The following is a 20,023-nucleotide window of genomic DNA, read 5'->3' on the forward strand; positions in this document are numbered from 1 at the left end:
TCTGAGCTGAAGAGAAAGCCCCATTGGGTAGAAACTTGGATCCACTCCTCCTGGGGAACATGGAGGAACTTGGGCTTTGGGCCAACTTTCTCGCATGGCCCAATGAGCACCTCCAGCCTCATACCTCTCTGGGAAATGTTTACTCCAGCTTTGACCTCCACACCCCCTTCACCTAGGCTTCACCTCCCCAACCTACAAAGACACAGGCAGGCCAAAGAATGCCACTCAAGAGGCTTTCTCCATTTTATTTCTTTGGGAAAAGAAAATGAAGTCTTTCCATCACATATGGTAGAGATATATATTTATATATATTTATATAGAATTTCTTTTGTGTTTGGAAGTCCCAAAGCTGAGTCTGTTCATATTTTTTTCTATACTTTTTTTTCTTACTAATGCCTTCTCTTCCCCCTGCCCCTCTGGCCCAGGCCCAGGTTCTGGGGCAGGTACAGTGAGGGGTGAGTGGAATGGGCAGTGATTGCCAGATGCCCCCCCCCCAGCTCAGAGATCTGGTGAGGGTCACCTGGAAGGGGCTGTGCAGAGGGATAGAGGCCACACAGAGGGGCACTCTTGTTTTTGTGGGGGACGCACAGCTCATTAAACAGTCACCAGTCATGGGAGGAGGCTGGTCAGGGGTTGGGGAACTTGCTCACAGTAGTTGTCAGCTCTCTCCACCCTGCCCTCCAAACCGAGTCTTGGGGGTGGGAGGAAGAGAGTGAAAAGAGAGAAATACAAGGGCTGAGGGCCAAGCCTCCTCTAATTTTTATTGCTGGTGAATTAGAAATTTGCCTTTCCCTTCCTTTCTTAGGGAGATAGACTCAGGATGCTAGGAGGAGGAGGGACATGACAGTGCTGTCCCAACCCCCACTGAAGGCCACGCCAGGCCTACCTTGGGCAAACACTGGGCTACCTTGAGATCCTGGGAACTCAGGGGTCAGTGTTCTTCTCAGGTAGCCTTGTCCTTCAAGAGCAACCACAACCATCCTCCCTCGCCACCCCCCCCCCCCCAAAACAAAGGCCTCTGGCTCAGGCTTGGGCCCATTGGAGCTTGGAAGTGGGCAGTGCACCAAAAAATCAAGCAGAATTTTCTACTGGAAGAAAAGGTGAGGTTGGGGGAAGAGGTGGCCTAGGACAGTGATGTTCTCAGCATGAAAGCAGAGGGAGGCTGGGGGGATCGAGTGGGAAAAGACACAGGGAGACATCACAGACACTCATATGACCTCAGAAACCGGGTGAGGGGAGTGCCTGAGAGGCAGGTAGCACTTAATAGCTGTAGTTAGAGCCGGACAGTGGCCCTGGGTGTGGGGTGAGCCAAGCAGATGGGGCTATCACCCTGTGGGGTCCTGGCCAGAAGGGTAGGGTAGAGCTAAGAAGCCTCCAGGTGGCCCTTCCCAAGAACAGGAAAGCAGATCTTCCCTGGGCACTGAGTCTTCACCCCCAGCCTTCCCTACGGCTGGCCCCTGATATGTACATAGGGACATATACTCAGGACCAGGCCAGGCTCCAAGGCCTGAGCCCAAGAGACCTTGGGGGGGGAGGGGCTGGGCAGGTAGCCCTCTCAACCACATACAGGCTATCTGCTCCCACTTGTCCTGTCAATCTGCCCAGGGAGGGATAATAGGACAGGAAGGAGAGAGGCCAGGAGCCCAAGGTCTGTCAGCTTTGGCAGACCCCATGAAGACCTCCTCAGGCTACATGACCTCTGAGGTGACCACACAGAGCATCACCAGACACTGGGATGGCCAACGGTAGCCACCCAGACCTACCCAAGGGCTGAGGCACCTCATGGTGCTACAGGCCTGCCGCCTCCCATCTCCCAAAAAACAGCGCCAAGACGGGGAGCACGGGGCTCCCCTGCTGCCTAGGCCCCTCAATTTCCACACATGCCTCCCTCTCTCCCCTCCTTGGGAGGAGGGTCCAAAGGGGCTGCCCAGAGGGCCAGTGGTAGAGCCCCAAGGGCACCCCGTGGGGGGAGGGGAGGGACCTGGTCACAGCTGCTTTGAGAACTTCTTTGGTCTGGGGACATGGGAGACACAGGGAAGAGACATGGCAGGGAGGGGACACTGGGGACTCTGGCCTTTGACAGGGCACTTGTCAAAAGGCCACATGCCCAGGTAGGGGATCAGATTTCCGTGGACTCAATGCGTTCGAGGCGGGAGGGTGTCCAGGCTTTCTTCTCCTCGCCGTGTTGTGGGGTGGGTGTGCTGGCCCCCCCGGCTGACCCGCGCTCCCGCAACCGCCGCTCCAGCTGCTGGTTGCGCTGGTACATCTCCACGTAACTCAGCTGCAGTTGCTTCTGGTACTCGATGACCTTCTCCTTCTCCTCCAGCCACACGCGGCGCTCCTCCGCGAAGCTGGCGCCCTGGCGCTCCCGGGCTCGCCGCTCCGCCGCCAGCTCGGCCTGCAACCGCCCCACCTCCCGCCGCAGGGCCCGCGTCCCGCTCTCCCCGCCAGCATCCACCTCCCCGTCCAAGGAAACCAACGAGGCGGCGGCGGCCACCCCGGCCTGCCGGCGCATCTTGGCCTCGTCGCTCTCACACGTGGCCAGGGCATCCTGGGGCTCGGCAGGGTCCACCGGGGTCAGGGCGGGCTTGAGGCACGCGGCGGGCAACTCCGCCTCACTCAGCTCCAGGCTGGCCTGCTTGCTGCCGAAGGAGTCCCTCAGGCTGAGCAGCTGTTCCTCCTTCTCTCGCAGCGAGGCCCGGCCCTCCCGCAGTTGCGAGCGCAGCCCCACGATCTCACTCAGCTTCTGGGACACGTCCGCCTGCGAGTCCTTCAGCTGCTGCTTCAGGAGGGAGATCTCCCCTGCCTTCTGGCACACCTGGGCAGGGGCAGGGACGAAGAGGACCAGGGTCAAGGCAGAGCCCCGCAGGAGGGCACCCCAACCCCTGCATCCAGCCCCAGGCCCAGCATCCCCAGAGGGCAGGTTAACTCGTGGGTCACAAGGAAGGACCCAGAGGGCCCTCCTTGGACTCAGGACACATGTGGCTAATCTCACACAAACCTCTGGGCCACTCTGGTCCTCACAGACCCTCCTCATCTGTTCTGTCCCCCTCCCCTTCACTCCCCTTGTGACACTGGCCACAGCTCTGGGTTTCTCCAGAGTGACAGAAGGAGGGAGACTCAGAAAGAGAAAGCCCAAGCCCCCTGCCCGCACCTCCCACTTAGTTTCCTCCATCCGGGGCAGGAAGTCAGCCTGCTCCTTCTGGCAGGCGGCCACCTTGTCCTCAAGCTCTTCCCGCTGCCGCATCAGCCGGGCTGCCTCCTCCTGCAGCTGCTTCTTGTCCTGCTGCAGCCGCAGCACCTGCAGCTGGAGGCCCTGCTGGGCGCGCTGGGCGCGGCGGGCCACCTGCTGCAACTTCCCACTGCAACCCTGCCGCAGCTCAGCCAGCTCGCGCTCCCATGCCTTCTGCCGTTCCTCCAGCACCTGAGCCACCGCCGCCTCGCTCTGCTCCAGGCTCCGCCGCAGGGCTGCCACCTCCTGTTCTTTTTCCCACAGCCGCTCCTCGAGCTCCTGGATCAGAGCACTGGGCGAGGGTGGTGAGCACGCCGCGAACGGCAGGCCTCCACCTCCGCCCTCCCCCGAGCCCAGGTGGCCTGGCCGCCCCATGGAGGAGGATGACCCACTCTTGCTGGAGGCCCGCCCACTGTCAGAGGTTCCTAGGTCCTGGTAGCCCGAGCCACCCCCGCCGCTGCCGCTGCTGCCGCTGCCGTAGGTGGCAGTGCCAATGCGGTTGATGTGGCTGGTGGAGGCACTGAGGGGCGCCAGGTGCTGGCTGTAGCTGGAGCTGTAGGTGGGCAGGCTTGTGAGTGAGTTCCGGCCGGAGTCGGAGAGGCCGCCCCCACCCCCGCCCGCTGGGGTCATGGTCCGAGACTTGTCCAGTCCACCCTTGAGACCACCAGGACCCTGTCGTCCCTCGGGAGTACCATTAGTCTGCGGGGGACACAGGTTCTGCATGGAGTGGAAGTTCTTGGGTACAACAGGCTTGAAGGCCGAAGGCCTAACTAGCGGCTCTGAGCACTGAGTAAAAAGCAAGCAAGGGGGAGCGGGTATCAGAATGTGGCCTTAACCCCGGCCCCACCTCTTCCCTCTAGCTGAGAGAAGTTCAGCCTCACCCCCAATTAATCTCCATCTTGGAAGTCCCTCCCAGGTGGGTCTCCACCTTATGGCCAAGTCTCTACCCTGGAACCACCAGCTAGACTTGGCCCCCAGGACCCCACCCCGGGGCTCCCCAGCCCAACCTCCAGGGTCCACACCTTACCCTCCTCTCTGGAGGAGCCACCCCGCAGAGAAAGGCCCTAGGGACTGACCTGGTCTAGCTTGCCAGAGGTGGCCAAGAGCTTAGGTGGATGGCTGGGCTCACGATACTGTGGTGGGGCCTTGTCACTGCTGCCGCTGCTGCTACTGCCACCACTGCTGCCTACCACGTTGCCGCAGACATCAGTGTGGTCGCTGCCCCGCAGCTCGCCATTGAGGTAGAGGGAGTTGGCGAGAGCCTTGTCTTCTGAGGGGTAACGGCCTGGCCTCTCCCTGCCGGCCCCGCCACCGCTGCTGCGGGGGCCGGGGAAGCTGCCCTGGCTGCCCCCACCCCCGGTGCGGGTGCCCACGCTCTTCATGGCGAACTCCTGGGCGTGAGCCACCCCACTGCCCACACTACCCATGGCCAGCCGAGGGTCTGGGGGTCCGAGCTCAGAGGGCCGAGGGGCAAAGGCCAGGAGAGGATCCCGCCCTGGGTCAGCGCGCACAGGCAGTGTCTCCAGCTTCGCCATGACTAAGCCAGGAGGGCACTGTGGGCACAGGGGGGGAAGGCAAAGATAGGTCAGCCCCACCCCCACCACCCCAGACGAGTCAGCCCAAGCAGCACTTGCACCCAGCCCTTCAGTGTCCCTTCCTTATAATGGACACAAGAGTTCCCAGGATGGAGGAATGGGGCTGGGGTAAGAGTGACAGCCTGGTAATAGGTTGCCTGTTGCCCACCTAATTGTGCCCAGACCCCAGGGCACCATGCACATACCCTCCCAGCTTTGCTCAGCTCAGCATTCCACCCCTCAGCTCCTGCCTCAACCCCACCTCCTCCATGAGCCCCAACTCTTCACTGCAACCCCCAAAACTTAGGCACTCTTTACCCTGGGTTTGAATCCCTATAATCCAACCTTATGGGCTGGAGAGACAGTGTTGGAAGGGTACAACAATACTTGAATTCAATAGGGAACCTCAGAAATTAAGGGAAGGAGAGAACCCACCCCTAACCAAATCTTCTGAGTAGGGGTCTTTCCCAGCCCCCTAACCTAGGGTGTTGCAGTCAAGGGCGGAAGTGGAGGCTCACTACCAGCGCAGGTTCCTCTCCTTGCCTTTCCAAGGGGGTGGGGGGCCGATGGGTCCTCAAGCCTGGGACCCTCCGAGGCCCGGTCTGCAGGGGCCATGTGCCTCACTCTCGCAGTCGGGGCTCGGCCCGAACCGGCTGGGCGACTTTGGACGGGCCGACTGAGCCATCCCGGACTGCAGTTTTCTCCTCTGCGAAATGGGAGGAATGAGGGACCTACCTCATGCAGCTGCCGAGCGCCAGGCGCCCCGAGGCGACAGGCGCGGGAGGGACGGGAGTCTTGTCGGGGGAGGGGGTGGGTGCCGCCGCGCGCCCCTGGGTCGCATGTGGGCGCCACCTCGGGCACGCCCCGCCCCCCACGGACGGCTGGGGACCGTGGCTGTAGCGCGTAGCGAGGGGACCTTCTGGAGGTCTTCCCAACTCTGCCGCACGAGGGGCCCCTTCCCCACGGTCAGTACCTCTGCAGAAGCCCGGGGCTGGCTGAGGCTGGGGCAGAGGACGCGGTGTCACCAGCTGCGGCCGCTGGCAGTGCCTCCCTCTTGGTCCCGGTTTCCCACCGGTGGGCGGGGTGAGGGGCGGGGCTTCCGTCCCCAGCTGCGCCCGCAGGGGATTCCGCGCCTCCCATCCGCTCTAAGAATTCACTGCCACCGGGAAGACTTCCTGGATTACCCCCTTTCCCCGTTCCCTTTGGACCTTGAACCGTGAAGTCCTCTGAGCCCTTCCATGAGCGCGCTCCCCCCATCGCCCAAGGCCAGCCCACGAGAGCAGGGGGAGCAGCGCAGGCTTGCAGACAGGGCCTCGGGTTACCTGTGCTCATAGAGGCCCCACTTCCTGGTTCCTTTGTCTCAAATCCACACCGGGGAACACCTGCCCTAGAGATCTGCATAATCTGGCGGGGCCAAGGCACCAGGCAGTGCCAGTCGTGGAGGCAGGCCCTCGAACCGAATCCACTTTCCCCCAAGGAGCCCTCCTTCTCTACCAAGGTGAAGGGGTCTGGGCGGCACTCCATGGCCCTCCAGTGCCCCTCAGACTATCTTCTACCCAGGTGCCCATTCTGCTGCTGCGTCCTTCCTATTAGACCCCAGACCCGGGGAACCTGACAAAACTCTTGTCCTTCAGGAGTCTTTTGGCCACCACACCTGGAATTACAGCCCTAAGTGGTTGGAAAGTTCACCACCAAGGCAGGCCTTTGTAAAATTCCATTCTCTCAGCATCTGTCCCCCCAGGGGTGGAGAACAGCACTCTACAACCTTCCTCCCGTGAGCCAGTCTATCCCCACATACACAGCTGAGTCCAGGCTGAGGCAAGAGAGGAACCTAGCGCAGAATTTTAGCGCAGTGTCACCAAGTGCAAGACCCTGAGAGTGAGTGCCTCTCAGGCCCCCCTCTAGACCCTGCTCTGCCTCTGTTCCCCACACACTCCAGCCCAGTTACCCCTCAATCCCTAAATCCCCTTCCCACCCTTAAGCATGACCCCTTTCTCAGCATCCTTGGGTGCAATGTAGGGAAGAACTGAGGACTGTGAGGATGAAGGCTGAGTGGCCTAAGGCTTGAAACCAGTGCCAAGGCCTGGGTGGGGTCTGGGAGGAAGAACTGAAAAAACTTCACAGAGATGGGGTTCGGGGTGGGGGCAAGGAAGGAATCCAAGCTGGAGCACCAGGGTGGGTGTGACACCCTTAACAAAACTGGGGGAGATGTTTGGAGGAAACAGGCACTTTGGGAAAGACCACACAGAGATCTCTCTCTCACAGTGGGTGGAAAGAGACTGCGGTGATCAGCATTCGAGGGTGGTATGGGCGGGGCCCCACATGGAGGGAAGGTGGCAGGGCCCCAGAAGCCTGGGAGGCAGCGTGGATGCAAGAAGGAGGCCAGAAGAAGGCAGGCCTTGGAGAACAAGCTGGGGGGCTTCCAGAATGTTGGAGCAGCTTCCAGTGTGAGAAAGGGGCCAGGTAAAGTCGGGATTGGAGAGTGTATCCTGGATCTGGCAGGTGGAAACCTCACTGTAAGAAATGGCTTCAGAAAAGGGGTGCATGGCCAAGCCAGGCTACAAGGGTGGTTGGGTCTGGAGGGAAAGATGGGAGAGTTCCCTAGTGAAGGAGGAGGCCAGAGAAGGCAGTAACTTAAGGTCTTTGGGATCCAAAGGCGCTTTTTCTAATTTTAAATTAAGCATTCTAGAAACCTGAGTATGTTGCTATGCCGAAGGAAGGTGCCAACAGTGAGATGAGCTAGGCAAGAGGGCTCCGCCAGATGCCTGGATGTGGGCAAGAGTAAACCTCTGAAGTGATCACGTTGATCACAAGAGTGACAGGGGACAGTGTTTGGGAGGGTGCTTTCTGAGATGTAGGGTGCAGTACAAACATGCGGTACTACCTTCTCTGATCCACAAAAGGAGGATCTGACCACAGGTTGAAGCTGGTCATAGGCTACTCTGTGCCACTGTTGCCCTGGGATGTGTGTGGTCCTCAGACAAGCTCAATGCCCAGAGTCCTAGATGGAAATGAGGTGTTCCCAAGAATGTCTCCTGGGACCGGCTCCTGCTCTACCTGGGGAGTCCTTGACTGTCAACCCACAGCAGCTCTCCCTGGAGCCTCATTCCCCAAAGATTGTCTTGCCATAATTCTAACCTGTCATGATCAATCCTGTGCAAGCGTTCCCTGCCCCTTGTTTCTTCGAGTCTGGGCCACTGCAGCTTCTTTTCTCAAAACCCCACCAGGGAGTTGGCAGGAGAAAGAGGGGCATTTGTTCCCTGATAGGCAGAAACTGAGCCCGGGGCCGGGGGGCGGATTTGAGCTTCATATATGGGCTGGGGTCCTGAACTGGCCCAGGGGGCTAAGCATGGTCCACACAGGCAGACTCAAAGCATCAGCCCAACACCTGAGATGACAGCCTGTTGCCCAACTCTGCCACTATCTCTGCACCATCAGCCTTCAGTGCCTGGGACATTATGCAGAGTACTGATGGTCATAAAGCGGTCAAATTAATTGTACCCGGGCTCTACATGGGCAGGTCCCTCCACCCCACAGTGACCACTCAACCCCTCCTTCCCTGTGTCCCTCCCACAGCTAAGAACACGCCACCCTTCTCTTGTGGTCTCAGAAGCCCTATACTAGCCCATTCACCCCCTAAAGCTTTCAGAGCCCCTCTTGCCAGCACCCTTACTGGAGGGTCCTCACTGGCCTTTCCCCCCCTGCACTCCCTCCCACACACAGCTGCTAGGGGACTCTTTCTAAAGGCAAAGCTGATCTTGTCCCTGCTTTGCCCAGATTCTTCCATGAGCAGCACCAAGAACAGTCAACACGAGTTCTGGAGGCATCAGCTCAAGTGCAAATCCCAGCTGAACTGATTAGGGGTGAATGCATGCAGGTTACTTCACCTCGGGTTCTCACACCTACCTTACAGGGATTTTAAGAAGTAAATGTATTGTGGGTAAAAGGTCTGACATTCCTCTCAGTCTCCAGAACAAGAGCAGAGCTTGCAGTGGGCCTCCAAGGCATCTTCCGCTGCCCATCCTGTTTCTCCTGACCTGAGCTCCTCTCCGCTCCACACAAAATCTCTTCCCAGCTCTCTATGCCCACCTTGCATCCTTCAAGGACCAATCCAAATGCTGCCTCCCAGGAGAGCATCCCTGATAGCCCCTGGAGAGCAGGGGCCTGGGAGCACTTGGGTCAGGCTACTCCAGGGAGATTTCACTCTGAGGCTTCCCCAGGGGTTGGCCTGGAGGTGCCCTGGGGGCACAGATGGCAGAGTCCTGGGGGGGTCTCTGGGCCCAGACCTTGAGGAGATGCAGAGAGAATGCTGTGGGAATGCTCGTTATGAGCAATGCAAAGAGGCAGTGAATCTAGACAGGAAAATCAGGAAGGGCTTCCCGGAAGAAGGGCTGCGGGAGAAAGGGGACTAAGGGCACTAGAGGGCTTTTGGGGTGCAGAGGTCTTCAGAACTTCTTGGTTGGGATGTGTGAGAGGAGATCCACCTTCTCTTGGTGTCAACGGGGGAAGGGAGCCATCTCCTAGATCCTGGCTCTGGTGAAGCTGGTGTTTAAGGACTGAGGGGGCTGACAGCGCCCCCCCTACCCCAGCACACACACGCGCGCACACACGAGCTTTCGCGCTGGGGAGTGGGGGTGTTCGCCATTCACCAGCAGTCCACGGCCCGCAGCGCCAGTAGATAGAGACCCTAGCCACAAGCTGTCCTGAGGAGGTGCCCAGGGGTCTCTGTGGTGCAGGAAATACCTCTCGCATCTTCCCTAGCTCCCTACCAGCGCGTGTGGCCCCGGGGGGCGGGGCGCAGAGGGAAGAGGTGACATAATCCGGGCCGCACCCCCTCCGGCCGCCACCTCCCCCCAGGCCTGGTGAAGCATCCATGACATCATCGGCCTTATCTCCACTCCCCTCCCCCGCCCCGGGACCCCAGCAGCGGGACGCACCCCCTCCCCAGCTCCGGGTCCGGCAGGACGAGCATCGCAGTGCAGCGGGCACGGCGACAGGTCGGAGCCGGGAGGGGTGCCGCGGTGGGCCGGCCTCACTTACTCGCTGCCTCAGGGTCCAGCGCGGGGTCCTCGGAGCGGGCACCACCGGCCCGGCTCGCTGGCGCAGCCCGAAGCCCGCCCGGCGGGGCGCGCGGCGCGGGCCCGGCTCGGCTCCGCGCCCCTCCCGCTCCCCGCCCGGGCCCCGCCCACCCGCGGCTGCGGCAAACGCGGGCCCGCCCTCCGGCCACGCCCCCCAGGGCCGCCAATCCCCAGGCTGGGGCGGGACGCAGCGCCTTAACCCTTTTGGAGCTGCGTCGGGGTTCGCGCGTGGGACCCCTCTATCTCACCCTCTCCAGGGCTGCGTAAGTCGGTCCGAGGCCCTCTGCTCGTTGCCTGTTACCCACCCCCAAACCCCTTGGGTTCAGCCCCCAGGCTCTGATCTCTAATAAATCCAGTGGGACAGCGCCCTCCGCCACTTCTTTGGCAATTGGGAGGAGCCTCTCCGGTTTGGGGAAGGGGCTCTCGCTGTGGACCCCGACCCCCATTCCTCTCCCGCTCCTGCTCTTCCGGACGCGGCCTCCCAGCGGACGCCGTGAGACTGCAAGTCTGCAAGGTGGGGGCGGGGCGAGCCCTCCCGGGGGGATCCGACACCGCGGAGGGAAGACCCGCTTGGGCGCGGAGACCGCAGGCCGGCGTGTAAGGGGCTTCGAAGGGCCGTGACTCTGTCCGGCAGCAAACGGAGCCTGTTTGAAACTTGCTGCTGCGGAGGCTCACTGTCCGTGGGGTAGAAGAAGGGCAGCAAGGAAAAAGATACACATTACAATCCAGCAAGGTGTGAGTGCTTTCACCCAGTGCCCCACACCTGGCACGAGACCTGGCCCCGACGCCCACGCTGCATCCGGAGGCCAGTGGGAGTTAGATGAGGACTTAGTCCCTACCCGGAGTATCAGTTTCGCACGCGCCTGCTTCGTTCTGTACCGGGAGCGATCATTCAGCCCCGGCTGGCCCGGGAGGGCTGCCGGGAGGAAGCCGGCCGGGACTGGAGGTCTTAGCTTCGAATTCGACGAATATGGCGGGGAAGCAAACTAAGCGTAGGGTTCAGCATTAGTGAAAGCCTGGAGGCACAAACGGTCTGTCCGAAAAACTGCAGCGCCTCCACTCTAGGGGATTTAACCCGTAGTATATTCGTTGTTATTTGGTCATTGCTGATTTGTTTGGTTATCAGTCATCCCATTTTATAGTACATATTTCTTGCTATTACCTGTTTTCTGGATTTTTCCATATTTGCTTTTGTTTTCTATAGTGGTCTGCAAGATAGAAAGCCTGTGTTTAATTCTCCTGGTGGTTGCCTTTGAGTTTATCAAGTAAAAATACAGTTTTTTCACAAATCATTATAGTCAATGACAAATCATTCCTTTTTATATTCCTCTTTATGTGATGACAAATTTAATGTGCTTTTCCATCTCGAGGCCTGCTGCCCTCATACCTACTTATATCTGTCCCTTTAATCCAGGATGATAGACCCAGTTTTGTTTACAGTTCTTTTTCAAGCCACAAAATCCTGTTTTTCATCATTGTCTTTGGCTTTTGCCAACTCTTTAATTGGTATCAATGTCACTGCCAGTTTTTATGCTCTAATTTTCCTATTCCGCAGTCAGACCCATCTCTCATTTTATTGGTGATTTCAGGGAAGACTCCTGAATGTATTTTTCCTATGCCTTTTCCCAGGTAAAATGCCTTTCTACTGTCTTTACACACTAATATACCTTATGGCTTGACTGTTTATAGAATTTTTGCATCTCCAAGACTCTCTTGTCCTTATCCCATTGTCTTTTGGGTCGTAAAATGGTAGCAAGTACACCCAAAACTAACATAAAGTTAATATGTCAATTTTATCTCCAAACAAGGTAGCAAAGCTGGTCAGTTCTGTGTTAAGTCAGCAATTTGCCCAGTGCTTCTTAGGATTTTTCTTTATCCTTAAAAGTTAAATATTTACCAGCAGAAGTCTATTAATTTTCCAGAAAAGAAGTGGTTTTTTCAGCTTAGAAAAGTTTTCTTCTAATACGTTCCTGTCCATTCTTTGAACAGGGTTGCTTTGGGCTTTTTTTTTTTTTTTCTCTCCTAAAATAATCACATTAGATTACCACTGTCAAATAAATCTCTTCATCCTTTTTCTCTGCATTCTGAGAGAGTTTTTCTTCACAAGCAAGGAGCCCACTGAACAGAGAGCCAGACAGGAGGCTCAATCCCAGGATCCCAGGATCATGACCCAAGATGCCCAAGCCAGACACTCAACTGACTGAGCCACGCAGGTGCCCCTAATTCTGCTTGTTATATCTTCCTTTTTTCTTACCCAATTTCCAACCCACCTCTGTCTTGATCTCAGTTAATCTCTTTTTAGTATTCTGTTCCTATTTTATAGAGAATGTGGTTTTGCATTTTAAGAAGAACAACAGGTTAATAAGTGAGTATCCTAGCTGATTCTGTTCTAATGTATATGAAAGTCTTGATAAAGTGGACCATTTTCGGGGAGATACAATTACAAAAATAAGAAGGATGTTGAAAACATTATCTAAGAAATGTGTCCAAAAAAGGCTCTGGGCTCAGATGGTTTAATGGAAGGATTGTCTCAAACTCTCAGTGAATCCTTACCCTGTAAATTTGTATTACAGCCCAGAAAAGTTAGAAAGCTATTTCATTTTATGAGACTTTAATTCTCCTTATACCAATTCCTAATAAAGATAGCATAAAAGGGAAAACAGCAAACCAATTATACTTATCAATTCTGGGGGAGAAATTGCTAAAGACAACTCAAGGAAATAAAGTTAAGTATGACTGTATATGAAATTAGTGCATGAGTTTGTTAAGTGAGAAAAAGAAAAAACCAAACAGTTGTCATAATGTATGCCAAAAAGTCATTCAAAAATCAGTGCCCAAAAAGAACCCTCCTGATTAATCAGAAACAGTTGAAGTTAAGATTCGCTATTTTGTGTCTTGACATCTGGTAAAATCAGGAGTGCCTCAAATAGCTGAACTGAACATTGCCTTTGCCAAATAATCCTCCTTATCAAATCAACCAGGTGCCGTTTCTGCTTATCTCTGAAAGCAGGTCTCAGTTCTTTGCCAGCCTGTGGAATCATTCAAACAAACCAATCACATTCCCTGCAGGAACAACAGGCACACCTCAGCCTCTTACTGCTACAAAGCTTGTCTGTCCTCTGGCTCTTCACTGCATTTGTGAGTGTGACACCTGGATGTCCCCATGTGGCTTGTGGGGTCCTCCTCCTTCCCTGAGCCATGAGGATAGGGGACTGACAAACCCCTGTCGGTCCCACCTGTCCAGTGTCAGGGGCTGTATTTGGCCCCCGTAACCCTAGAGTGGGAACTCCTTCCTCACCAATGGTAAAGAGGAGGCGATTAAAACAAAAGTCTATTATTACAATAAAGCTGGGAGGGGGAGAGTGTATCAGACTGACAAAACTTAAAAACTGATGATACTGCATGCTGGTGAGGCTGTAGGGAAACAGGAACTCACGGTGTTTTTGAGAGTATAAATTGGTACAACCTTTTGGGAGGACAGTTCGGCCATAGATATATAAAAATGTGCAAAGTGCATATCCTCAGACTTAGCAATTCCATTATGGGAAGAAATGCTGTCACAAATAATATGATAGATGTACAAAGAGAAGTCACTGACATACTGACTGTAATAGAAACATTTAAACGTAAGTACTATTAATGGAAGAATGAGTAAATGAATCACAATGCATCCAGTGCAATGTAACAATCGTGATGTAAAAGAATGGCATAGTTGTCTATTTGTTGACATAAATGACTATAGTAAGTGAAAATAAAGCAAGTAGCAGAATCATATGTATGCATGCTCTAACTCTTCTATTATTTTATTTATTTATTTATTTATTTATTAAATATTTCTTTATTTCCGGGAGCCTGGGTGGCTCAGTAGGTTAAGCATCTGACTCTTGATTTCACCTCAGGTCATGATCTCAGGTTGGTGAGATCAAGCCCAGAGCTGGGCTCCGCACTCAGAAAGGAGTCAGCTTGCCCTTCTCCCTCTGCTCCTCCCCTCCCCCGCCCCTGCTTGTTCTGTCTCTCTATCTCTCAAATAAACACAATCTTTAAAAATATATTTATTTATTTAAGTAATCTGTATGCCCAATGTGGGGCTCAAACTCACAACCCCAAGATCAAGACTCGCATAATCTTCCAACTGAGCCAGCCAGGCTCCCCATCTTATTTTAGTAAGAATGTATATGTACCTGCATAGAAAAGTGGAAAAAATGCACATCCAACTATTAGTAGTGACTACTTTGAGATGGTGGGATTACAGGAAGGAGGGCAGAAGAGAAGATTCTAGGCACTTCTGTAATGTTTGCTTTTTTTTTTTTTACAACAAGCATGTATTACTTTTGTAAAAAAAAAAAATTGAAAAGATAATGCAGTTTGCTTGGAAAAGTAAACAGGTGAAGAAGCTCTGAAAATTTAGAAATAGCAGGCTATTAATATATTAAATATCTGCTCAAAAACCCCTGCTCCAGTAGGGGTTTGCAGGCTAGTGGGAAGAAACAGTAAGTAATATATAGTAGATTAGAAAGTGCCAACTACTAAGGAGAAATTGAGATTGCTGGGGGAATCCCAATTCGGAATAAGATGGAAGGCCTCCCTGCAGAAGTGGCATTCAAATTAAAGACTTGGAAGTGAAGGAGCAAGCCAAGTGTAAATCTGGAGGTTTGTAGAATGCAGTCATTTTCTGTATAAAAAAATGAACTCTCTTTTCAGTATTTTCTTGTTTTTATGCACCAACTAAAGCTTTCAAATAGAAAAAGCTACTTACACCTAATTATAATTAGTTTTACAAGATCAATAACTACGTGAAGAATTAACAGTGTTAAAGGTTTAGCCTTTTGAATGGCACTTGCCCTATACTATAGTTCTACCCAATCTATAAAGAGATCATTCTAAATCATAGGAAAAGATGAAATGCTCCCTAATTCATTTTATAAAGGTAGAATAATCTTTTTTTAAAAAGATTTATTTATTTATTTGACAGAGAGAGAGAGAGAGAACACAAGTAGGCAGAGAGGCAGGCAGAGGGGTAAGGGGAAGTACGCTCTTGGCTGAGCAAAGAGCCCGAAGTGGGGCTCAATCCCAGGACTCTGAGATCATGACCTGAGCCAAAGGCAGACGCTCAAACAACTGAGCCACCCAGACGACCCAAAGGTAGAATAATCTTAATACCAAAATATGAAAAATAATATAAAAGAAGAAAAGTTGTGGGGGCGCCTGGGTGGCTCAGTGGGTTAAAGCCTCTGCCTTCAGCTCAGGTCCTGGTCCCAGGGTCCTGGGATCGAGCCCCGCATCGGGCTCTCTGCTCATCAGGGAGCCTGCTTCCTCCTCTCTCTCTCTGCCTGCGTCTCTCCCTGCTTGTGATCTCTGTCTGTCAAATAAATAAATAAAATCTTTAAAAAAAAAAAAAAAAAGAAGAAAAGTTGTGATTGATTAATCATCTGTCTTCCCCACTAACTTGTAGCATCTATATAGACAAGATACTTTAAAATTTCATATCTTGGGGCACCTGGGTAGCTCAGCCTGACTCTTGATTTCGGCTCAGGCCATGATCTCGGAGTTGTGGGATGGAGCCCCAAGTCTGGCTCCACACTCAGCAGGGAGTCTACTGAAATTCTCTCCCTCTCCCTCTTCCCCCATCTCTCCACATGCTCTCCCTCTCAAATAAATAAAATCTATTTTAAAGATTTACTTATAATCTTTTTTAAAGATTATTTTTTTTAAATCTTTTTAAAAAGATTTTATGTGTTTATTTGAGAGAGAGAGAGAGCAAGAAAGAGAGCACAAGCACGGGGAATGGCAGGAGAAGCAGACTCCCCGCTGAGCAGGGAACCCATGGTGGGGCTGGAGCCCACTGCAGGGCTCGATCCCAGGACCCCGAGACCATGAGCTTAACCAACTGAGCTACCCAGGCACCCCTCAAATAAACAAAAAAATCTTAAAAAAAAATTCCATATCCCCATCTTAATACTCTGGTAAATAGGGGCACCTGGGTGGCTCAGGGGGTTAAAGCCCTGCCTTTGGCTCAGGTCCTGATCTCAGGGTCCTGGGACCGAGCCCCGAGTTGGGCTCTCTGCTGGGCAGGAAGCCTGCTTCCCCCTTTCTCTCTCTCTGCCTGCCTCTCTGCCTACTTGTGATCTCTGTCAAATAAATAAATAAAATCTTAAAAAAATATATTCTGGTAAATAGAATTAATGAACCCCCAAATATATCCAAGTCCTAATCCCCTGAACCTGTAAACATGTTAGGTTACATGGCAAAGGAGAATTAAGCTTGTAGACAGAATTAAGGTTTCTAATCAGCTAACCTTAAAATAGGGAGATTAGGGGTGATCAGTCAGTACAGCATGCAATCTTGATCTCCAGTTGTAAATTTGAGCCCCATGGTGGGTGTAGAAATTACTTAAAAATAAAAATCTTTATTAAAAAAGAGATTAGCCTGGATTATCCAGAGGGCCCAGTGTAGTCATAAGGATCCTTACAAGTGGATGAGGAAGGCAGAAGTCGGGGCGGGGGGCATATGACTAAGGAAGAATGGTTAGTGATACAGGGTAGCTGGCTTTACATATGGAGGAAAAGGACCACAGGCCAAGGGATGTGACTTGAAGATGGAGTAGAGCCTCCAGAAAGAAACAACTCTATGTTGATCTCAGCCCGGTAAGACCCATATCGGACTTGTACAGAACTAAAGATAGGAAATTGTGTTGTTCTATGTCGCTAAGTTTGTGGTAATTTGTTACAGCAGTACTAGAAACCTAATGCAAATGGGTAACAGACACTCGAATTCATTTGTTGAATGATGAATGAAACTGCAAAAACCCTTGGGTCTACACACAATTGGGTAAAAGGGAAATCATTCACAGAATACAAATGGCCAACCAGCCATGGAAAACATCTCTAGGCCTGCTGATATTGAAGAGATGCAAATGAAAACCTACCATTTAACAGACAACCTGACCCTTTGGGGTCCTACCCACCAAGTTATCCAGAAGTGAATGTGGGGCTTCTCTAGGATGACTAGGCAGTGACCTCCAAATGCCAAATGGGGGGCAGTGGAAGGGCAGACATGGCACTTTAATCCATGCTTAAGTTTGGATGTTTGTACTAAAGCTTTTTAGAGCTGTGCTTGTTTTATGAGGAAATAAAAACCTCTAGAATTGAGCCAAAAATTCCTGGGCATGACTAGTAAAGGCCTTGGGGGTTATCCAGACCCATATAAAACTATAACTGAAATATTTATGATCCAAGTATGCTGGAGTGTTTTACATGGGGTTTTATAAGCTGATGAGCTGATGCTTGCACATACCCCCACAGGACCCTTGAGAAATAAAGGTTAAAGGGAAAAATACTAAAAACTTACTAGACTGTATACTCCTTTTAAACACTCTTCTTTACTAACTGCATGTTTTTCCCAATAGAAGATAGTTTTTGCTTTTCTGTTCTCAAGGATCCCTAGAATTTTTTTGTTTTTACGTAACTAATGCTTTGTTTATATAATACGAATGATAAAACTTATTTGTATCTATACGGTGTAAACCCCATTGCAAGATATTTAGAAATAAAGCATAAACAAATACAAGCCACCATCCTACCACCCGCCTCTTACGTGAGTTTTATAAACTCACATCTATTTGTGAAGCGTGTTGTTCTTCTTAAAGTCCTAAGCAGAATAATAAGGATTATTGCATCATGGAATTATGGTTATACCCAAATCTTTAATCAGTCTTACAGAAACATTCAGACTCCAAAAATATTGCCAGATTTAATTTTTGTAAAAGCTGGGATAAATCTGTCTAGCAGAAAGCCTTCTTTGTTAACTTTTTACATTGCAGATGATATCACTCCAAACTAAATGAGATAGCTAGGTGAGATTTTTATTACCTGCCTTTGGGCGCTAAACTTCCCATGTGTCCTTATCATTTATTAACTTCTCTCTTGAGTTATCATAGTTAAGTGGTGATGGATTCTATGCTCAATAACTTCTCATCTATTCATATTTGTTATAATGGTCTATTTTGATATGAGGCAATAGGCACAAACTACAGGGTACATAAAGACAGCTGCCAAAGTAGACATCAAGCCTGTGTCCACCCAGCTGTGCTGTTCTATAAACCATAGGGTTTAGCTCAACTCCAAAGTGGCCAGACTAACCTCGTTTGATGAAGAACAAAGAGAAATCAAGTAACTTAAGTATTAAATTTCAGGGACTCGGTGACAATACAGTTGGAGCATTACTAGTTTTAGTTCTTGTATTATTATTACTATAAAGGATGTGTTTTTATACCACTATGTTAGCAATGTAAGTCAAGAAAAGTTAAAATGACTAAAACCAGCCAGTAAATCTAACCTGTTATATGTAAAAGATCATATATAAACAAATTTAATGTTACCGTATTGATACCCGTTAGGTTCTAAGGTTGCCTTATGCATTTTGCTCTAGAGAGTAATCCGATAATGTATAATAAGCCAAAAAATTATGTATGGTGTCAGGATAAACCAAGTAAAACTATTTTTCAGTGTCACTACTGTAGTCTAAGTTGTTTTTGGTACAACCCTGTGTCATATATTATACATGTTATATACGATACACAGCTCTGCATCCAGATACTGATCTTGTCCTGTCCTCAATGTAAAAGGAACAGGCTTCTAGAATGCTGCTTTTTCAGACTGTAGGCTGAGTTCTGTGAGTGGGTAATGAAATCAATGTAGTCACCATCAGCTCTGGCACAGATCAGAGAAGCAAGTATCAACATGCATTAACCACACTAAGCAAAACGCTAGGAAACCTTAGCTTTAATGAGCTCTATGCATGGGCATACAAACGTGGACTAAGTCCATGCTTGTAAGTCCAAATAAAAAATGGATTTTTAAAAAGATTTTATTTATTTATTTCACACAGAGAGAGAGAAGACACACAGCGAGAGAAGGAACACAAGCAGGGGGAGTGGGAGAGGGAGAACAGGCTTCCTGAAGAGCAGGGAGCCCCATGGGGGGCTTGATCCCAGGACCCAGGGATCATGACCTGAGCCGAAGGCAGATGCTTACCAAAGAGCCACCCAGATAAATCCAAAATTGATTTCTTAATAAGAGATAATGTCAAGTAAGTTTGGAAAACACAGCCTCAGTGGATAATCTCCACTGGGGCTAGGGCTTGGGACAGCTGATGTCTGGGGCCAGCACTTGTGAAGACTTGCGGTGGTACCCTCTGATGACGGTACAAAGGGGCTGATGGAGTAATGATGATTCGTGGGATATGAAGATTGCAAAGAAGGATTAAGAAATGAGTTCCTCCAAGGTGCCTGGGTGTCTCAGGCAGTTAAGGATCTGCCTTCGGCTCTGGACATGATCCCAGGTTGCCAGATTGAGCACTCCATCCAGCTGCCTTGCCCCCTGCCCCTCCCCCTGCTTGTGCGCACTCTCTCTATCTCTAATGAATAAAATCTTTAAAAAATAATGAGTTACTCATTCAGAACACTACTTAAAACACCACCCCCCCACTTCACTGAATATCACCCATATTTCTGGGCTCAGCAATCCCTGCCCTTCCCAACCAGGTCCCAACCTCCCTTTTCACCTACTCTCTCCTTTGCCCCAGGCTTTCCTGTTCCTCTGGCCAACACTGCACATCCCCTCAGTGAATCATAAGCCTTTACATTCTCGCACCTATCCTCCCCTCAGTCCAGAAGGCCTTACGCAGATCAGTGTTTGGCCACACACCTGCTGGCTCGTCGCCCTATCAGATTAGCACCACTGCCCTGGGTGGATTGGGTGGATTGGGTCTTGTTTTGGCCACTGCACTTCCCTGGGGTGCTTAGCATCCTGCCTTGCACCCAGTAGGCTCTCCGTAGATTATAAATGGTTAGTTTTGCTTTTTTATTTTATTTTTATTTATTTATTTTTAAAGATTTTATTTATTTATTTGACAGAGAGAGATCACAAGTAGGCAGAGAGGCAGGCAGAGAGAGAGAGAGAGGAGGAAGCAGGCCCCCCGCTGAGCAGAGAGCCCGATGCGGGACTCGATCCCAGGACCCTGAGATCATGATCTGAGCCGAAGGCAGCAGCTTAACCCACTGAGCCACCCAGGCGCCCCAGTTTTGCTTTTTTAAACACACTTTGAACGTGTTAAATAACTTGTGTTACAAAAATCCAACG

General features: G+C 51.4%; 1 protein-coding gene across 6 annotated transcripts; it reads right to left on the minus strand.

The window, feature by feature from the left end:
• Positions 1 to 338: 338 nt before the first annotated feature.
• On the minus strand, positions 339 to 9,989 carry LZTS3 (leucine zipper tumor suppressor family member 3). Of its 6 annotated transcripts, none has more exons than XM_032351249.1 (5): positions 9,847 to 9,961; positions 5,350 to 5,512; positions 4,309 to 4,785; positions 3,155 to 4,018; positions 339 to 2,818 (listed from the first exon to the last, which is right to left on the minus strand). In XM_032351249.1, exons 2-5 carry the CDS (start codon positions 5,419 to 5,421, stop codon positions 2,120 to 2,122), a joined length of 2,112 nt encoding a protein of 703 aa, XP_032207140.1. In that variant the 5' UTR covers positions 5,422 to 5,512; positions 9,847 to 9,961; the 3' UTR covers positions 339 to 2,119. The 6 variants fall into 6 exon arrangements, with proteins under 6 accessions (XP_032207140.1, XP_032207139.1, XP_032207138.1 ...); XM_032351248.1 differs by lacking the exon at positions 9,847 to 9,961 and adding an exon at positions 5,780 to 9,828 and having other exon boundaries at positions 3,218 to 4,018; XM_032351247.1 differs by lacking the exon at positions 9,847 to 9,961 and adding an exon at positions 5,780 to 9,825.
• Positions 9,990 to 20,023: the final 10,034 nt, after the last annotated feature.

Source organism: Mustela erminea, chromosome 7 (assembly GCF_009829155.1).
Source record: "Mustela erminea isolate mMusErm1 chromosome 7, mMusErm1.Pri, whole genome shotgun sequence".
Lineage (NCBI taxonomy): Eukaryota > Metazoa > Chordata > Mammalia > Carnivora > Mustelidae > Mustela > Mustela erminea.